At 40.2% G+C, this 6,282-nt stretch overlaps 2 protein-coding genes across 2 annotated transcripts; one reads left to right on the forward strand and one right to left on the reverse strand.

The window, feature by feature from the left end:
• Positions 1-424: 424 nt before the first annotated feature.
• Positions 425-4,322, reverse strand: LOC144647381 (zinc finger HIT domain-containing protein 2-like). The gene is made up of 2 exons (XM_078507186.1): positions 3,770-4,322; positions 425-1,401 (listed from the first exon to the last, which is right to left on the reverse strand). Exons 1-2 carry the CDS (start codon positions 4,282-4,284, stop codon positions 621-623), a joined length of 1,296 nt encoding a protein of 431 aa, XP_078363312.1. The 5' UTR covers positions 4,285-4,322; the 3' UTR covers positions 425-620.
• LOC144647398 (DNA oxidative demethylase ALKBH2-like) lies at positions 4,277-5,275 on the forward strand. The gene has a single exon (XM_078507204.1). It carries the CDS (start codon positions 4,395-4,397, stop codon positions 5,196-5,198), a length of 804 nt encoding a protein of 267 aa, XP_078363330.1. The 5' UTR covers positions 4,277-4,394; the 3' UTR covers positions 5,199-5,275.
• The last annotated feature ends 1,007 nt before the right edge of the window (positions 5,276-6,282 follow it).

The raw sequence follows: 6,282 nt of genomic DNA on the forward strand, positions 1-6,282 counted from the left end.
TGCTGCTGTTTCATTTTATTGAATACCAAAAGTAAAAGTTATGATATTTTAAGAATGTATAAGGTTCATTTATGTATGTGGTTCAATTTTACCCTTGGTACCAACTTGTATTTTCCTTTGTTTTATTTTCATTATCATATATTGCCTCGCTCCCAATGTGTGGCTTCAATAGCTCAGTTGGTAGAGCATTGCACCGGTATCGCGGAGGTCACGGGTTCAAATCCCGTTGAAGCCCTGAATTTTTTTCAGGCCTCTTTATTCCAATTGCTTAAATTGGAAATTCACTGCGATGATCATTTATCACATTCATATTACCATACAGCAGAACAAAGGAAAATACCAAATTGCATCAAGAATAAAACTGAACCACAACATATACATACTGTAAATAGATAATTTATATGCATGAAAATGCTACAGAGAGAATAAACTTAATTCTTGATTTGTTAGTGTAAGTAATGTATTTATATACAGGGGCCTGCAACAATGCCTTCTTGGGTTTTGTATCCAACAGGCCAAAACTTCAGACATGTTAAGAGACTGAGTAGATTGTTTTTTAGCCTCATGGCTGGCAATCTTTTCACAATAATGTTCCCATATACCCTTTGGGGCATACAAGTTCAAATTTCTGTGATAAGAGAAGCTTTCTTTGGTGGCTTTGTTCCTCCCCATGCTTGCTCTAGCTTTTCTGTTTGTTTCTTGTGTTGTTTATAGCATGTTGAAACCTTGACATGTACCACTTGTAGGTTTAGAGCAAGAGGTTCTAAACTGTTAGTATTTGAGTGAACCCATGCTAACAAAAACTCTGCTTTCTTTTTTGCAAGCCACATGGATTTGTATAAATCTTTTTCTTGCTGTTCCATTTTAGAGTTCACCTTCTGTTTTTCCCTTCCTCTGCTGAGAAGCCTACAGAGATGAGACAGTGCGCATTCTACAAAGTTTGCCCTTTGTCCTTCAATAACAGTACCTCTTTTGATCAAGGATATAACATCAAGAATGGTCAAATGAGACAATTCTTCAGAACAATAGAGATCCTTAGAATGTTGCAAAACACTCAAGCAATTATGAATTACAGATTCTACACTTTCAAACACTGCATTTTGAGACAAAACTGGTGAAAGCTGCAACAAATTTTCAGCTGCCTGGTCTAAACTTTCCTCAGGGCATCCATTGTATAGTCTCATGACAAAAGCATAGGAGAAAAGAACATCAATACAGCTGAACCGAACATTTGGATTCGGAGTCGAATTTTTCATGATTGAACTTAATGGTGAAATATTCCTCTTGACTGGTGGGATATTTTGATTTCTGTTTTGTTTCAATGTTTGAGGTTTCTCGTTACTTTGCAGATGATTCTCCTTTGTAGCACCATTTTCTTCACTTAAATCCTCTATCTTCTTCCTAAACATTAACAGAGTTATTTAAAATAAGTTAATAGATTTTGCAAGAAATAGCATAGCAAGAATGATAATCTGAATCAAGACAACTGCATGGACACAAGGAACACGACACATGTTCCATGCTTATTAAGAGGGGTACAAGGAAAACGTTTGGCTAGGGGTCATGAACAAGAACTAGATATGTCCTCTTCTGGCTGACCTTAATGACAGTCATTAAGCTGATTATAGGTGGCCTGCATAGCAAGCGTCCCTTACCAACAAAGAGCTTCTCCACTGCATTCTGGCTACAGGCTAGGTGATGGGTGCAGATGTTGATCACTCTTTATAACTTTAGTAAAGAAGATCTTTCTAAGGGACTGATCGTTTATTACGTCCCAAGGGGGGCGGTGGTTTTGGAGGGGGGGGGGGTTCAATTTTAAAACAAGCCCCTTTTTGGGGGGTAAGTTTTTCACTTATGAGAAACATGAGGGGGGTCAAATTTTATGACACAGCAACGGCAGTCTAACAGGTTTTATAACTGAAACCAAAAAAAAAGGAAAAATTCTCGCTGGCGGTTCTTGTCGTTGTTTACTCATAATCGTTAAAAAAGGCTCATAAATATACCATAAACCAAGCATGAAAGTGACTCATAATGCAGGAACTGGCATTTCTGATAGCTTAGATTTTCAAAATTTCTCGGGGAGCATGCCTCCGGACCCCCCTAACAAAATTCACATTCACCTTCATCAAACTTTTTACAAACTGAGTCTCATTGGAGTCCCGTAACAACCCTGTGACAAAACAGTTTCTCCTAAAAATAACCGATGGTGATGATACACTACCAACGAAAAACGTCAGCAACATCTGCAACTGTTGTTCATGCGGCATTGGTCTTCAGAAACAAGCGACATCGCGACACAGTGCTGTGTTTTACGGTATGGTTTGGTTTACAAGTTTTGGTATACGAAAGGGTGTGGAAATCTGTCATTTAGGTATTTAAAAAGGGCCTTTACTTAAAATATTTCGAACAGACGCAATTTACGGCTGTATTATTTTAATGTATTAAACGCTACGTGAAAATGACAAGAAAACGTCCTGTTCTAAGTCTATGCCATGTCTTTTAGTAAAAGGTCTTTCAGTAAAAGGTATACGAAAGGGGTACAATTTCTGTCAAAATGGTATATAAAAGGGTAAGGGGTCAGAGCTCGGGGCGGAGCCTCCCCGTATAAAACTTTTTTGAGTGCCCCCCCCTGGGGGGGGGGTTTGACTGTGGTGGAAAGAAATTAATTTGCTGGAGTATTCAATGAAGTTCATTGAGAATGGCTACATATGATATTAAACCTCGATCAGTTAAATACGTAGCAGCGATGTTGATTGGCTATATCAACAAAATAAAAAATCTGCAAGGAAGAAAAGAGAGAATTATGGCCTGGTCGAGGGGGGGGGTACATTTTTTAAATAAGAATTATGAAGGGGGGGGGTATAATTTTTATATGAAAATAATTTTGGGGGGTTCAGTTTTGAAACACTACACTTTTTGAAAAACCACCGCCCCCCGCCCCCCTGGGACGTAATAAACGATCGGTCCCTAATAACTATTTCCTAAGTATAGTACAAGGCAAGAGTTTCTTTGGGGTCTAGTGACACACCATCCAGGGCTTAAACTGTGAAGTCCTGTCCTGTCGTCCAGGATAAGTAGATTCCCTTGCTGGGCCGGGGGGGGGGGTACTTCCATAAATTTTGGATAGGGGTGTGCCGCCAAGGTTCTTAAACCCTGACCCTATTTAAGGATAAAGAAACGAAAATTGATACCCTTTTTAAGGCCCAAAACCGAAAAATGACACCCTATTCAAGGGGAGGAGAAGCGTACCATGACGACCCAAATAACGGCTAACCGCGCACGGCAAGACACAAATCTCTACAAAATCGCTTTACTAACACCTGAACAGAAAATTCAGTTTTAAGAAACCTTTTTTTTCGTTTAGCTGGGCGTTTATTTTAGCTAATAGAATTTAGGTACCCTATCTAAGGATCACACCGGGAACACATTACCAAAAGGAGCAAAAATGATACCCTATTTAAGGACCGAGAACCTCAAAAATCATACCCTATCGGGCGGCACATACCCATATAGGCCACATATGGGAGTACCCCCCCCCCCCCCCTTGGGTTGCTGGGCAAGTAACATTTCAGCTAGCTTGCCCAATAGCCAAACTATCTGCTGAGTAAATTATAGAAAAATAATTTGAATGACTTTTGGTCTGAAAAGGTGTCTCGGGTTGCCCAAAACGTGACATAGACATTCCAATATTTGTTGCTACATAGTAAAATTCGGGACAAGATGTTTGCTACCCAATTTTTTGGAGCATACATCTTCTTGTGTAAATTACCTTTCGTGACTTTCATCTTTTGAACTCCACCAAGGAACCCAAACATCAATAACGCTAGAAATCTCTCCAGTTTTCACGGCCGATTCGAATTCTTTTCGCTCATTCTCTGTCAGCGCTGACCACACGGCTTCTGGGTCACTGTTTATGTCTATATCGTGCAAACGCTCCTCCAGGTCGTCAGCATCAAACGCGTCCTCGTCTCTATCCTGCTCCTCTAGTTTCTTTAACATCTCAAGCATTTTTAGCTTGTCCTCAGAACTACCTGTGTGTTCACTCATTGTTTCTAAGACGCAATCTTTATAAAAAAGTTCGGAACATTGCGAGTGTTTATCGCTCTTATAACACGAACTGGAACAGTAACGAACATTACAACGAGGACACGTGTATTTGGAGACTTTTTTAACGCAAAATACACAAGGAGAGTTGCTGTCAGGAGAGCAAAGTACGTCTTCAAAACGTTTACTGCCTTCCGCCATTTTGGATTTTCTGACTAGCACCCAGTCTTTCGAGACCATGGTTCGAGACCGAAATGATTTCTGGGAAAAGAAAGATACACGTGTTACAGTGAGACAAGTTGGCAGGGGGGAGCAAGTTGGTCACTGAACGTGTCTTTTAGAATGTCAAAATGATTGACTCATACTTTGTAAAGAAAGGCTCAAAATGTGCAAAACGCAAACTGGGTGAGGACAAAGGGGAGGAGGAACCGGAAATGAAGACAAAAGTTGCTAAAAGTCTAAACAATTCCTCATTTCAAACTGCTACAAATTCAAAATTGTCATTTCTTCAAAAGGATCGAAAAATGGATCTGCAGTGGAAACAGATAACATCAGAAAACTTGAATCTTGATTATGTGCAACTCTTCTCAAAAAGCGAGGCTGATGTTCTCTTTCAAGAAGCAGAGAAAGTGATTAAGTACAATGCTGATAGTCAGGTATTTGTTCATGGAAAGTGGCACAAGGTACCAAGAAAGCAAACTGCATATGGAGACATGGGACTAACTTATACATTCTCTGGTGCAACAGTTGCAGCACAGCCATGGAGCAATGCTCCTTTTCTCAAATGTATTGGTGACTTGATTTCATCACTGTCAGGCGGACACAAGTTTAACTTTGTTCTTGTAAATAGATACAATGATGGTACTGACCATATGGGTGAGCATAGAGATGATGAAGCTGATTTGCTCCTCAGAAGTCCAATTGCATCTGTGTCATTAGGTCAAGTCAGAGACTTTGTGTTTCGTCATAGAGATGCCAGAGGGAGTGGAGCCAAAAGAAAGATTGATCCTGTTAAGTTTGAACTGTCGCATGGGAGTCTGTTGATGATGAATCACCCCACCAATATTTACTGGTTTCATTCTCTTCCTGTTCGAAAAAAGGCAGTATTTCCAAGAATCAACCTGACCTTTAGACAGATGGTTGTGAAAAAATAGAAGAATTTTTTTATTTGAATCTTTCTTTTCTTGTTTACTTTTGTGATTAATAAATAAAATGCCATGTTGACTACTGATTCTGATTGTAAGTCCCCCCTGCCTCTTTCTCTAATAATAAGCACCACCTAAAAAAATCTTTTGGACAAGACCAGGGCAGGGCCGTAGCCAGACTTTTGTCATAGGCAAGGCAAAAGTTGTGAGTGTCGAAGGCACGAGCCATAAGCGGGGTCTGGAGAGAAAATTTTTGAAACTAGAAGCTCTGAGACACAGTCTATTTTTAGTATTTTTGATGTGGTATTTATTTGGAAAAAATCAATTAGGTTCAATTGGGGATTTTTTCCTCACCTGAACAGATTTTTTTTTAATTTTGGCTAGTCCTGCATTTAAAAAGCTAATTGAACGAGTTCTCTAGGGCACGGCATTCGTGGAAAGCAGCTTTTTATATATGTATATATATTTTTATATTTCCCCTCTTTCTTGTATATATATTCATAATTAGATTGTTGTATTGTAGCTGATTAATTTGACCATGTTTTTAAATAAAGATTATCCATCCATCCATAGCCTGTTCCATGCTCTCGATTTGTGGGGGAAGAGCGAAAATGCAGGGCGAGTGAGCGGGGAAGAAGGCTCGCCTTCATCCGCGCTCGTCTTTTCTGTGCTCGCCCGCTTTTTCCCTCTTTCCCCTAAAACAGAGAGCCTGGAACAGGCTAATCCATCCAGGGCTTATCAGAATCCACTTGTTTTAAAACGGAGATCCTGCCCTTCTTAAACTCATTCCCAAACAAAGTTTTCCGAAGACGGGCCAAGGAAGTTTCGAAGCTGATGTTTGAACTCACCCACGAGACGGAATACCTTGACAATCAAATTTTACGCTGGGCTTGCCATATTTTTGCCATAAAAACGTGGGGGAGGGGGGGCTTAGCCTCCCAAATTTTTGTTTGTGTCTTCCCCCCCTGCTCCGCCACCTACGTCTATAGTACACTGGATCATGTATGATGAAAATCAGGCCCATGGATGGTTCATCAGGTTCAACAACAACAACAATAGTCCATGGGGGCCACATGGCCAGTCCATGGACTGA

Source organism: Oculina patagonica, chromosome 3 (genome assembly GCF_052425735.1).
Source record: "Oculina patagonica isolate OP01 chromosome 3, crgOcupat, whole genome shotgun sequence".
NCBI classification, from domain to species: domain Eukaryota; kingdom Metazoa; phylum Cnidaria; class Anthozoa; order Scleractinia; family Oculinidae; genus Oculina; species Oculina patagonica.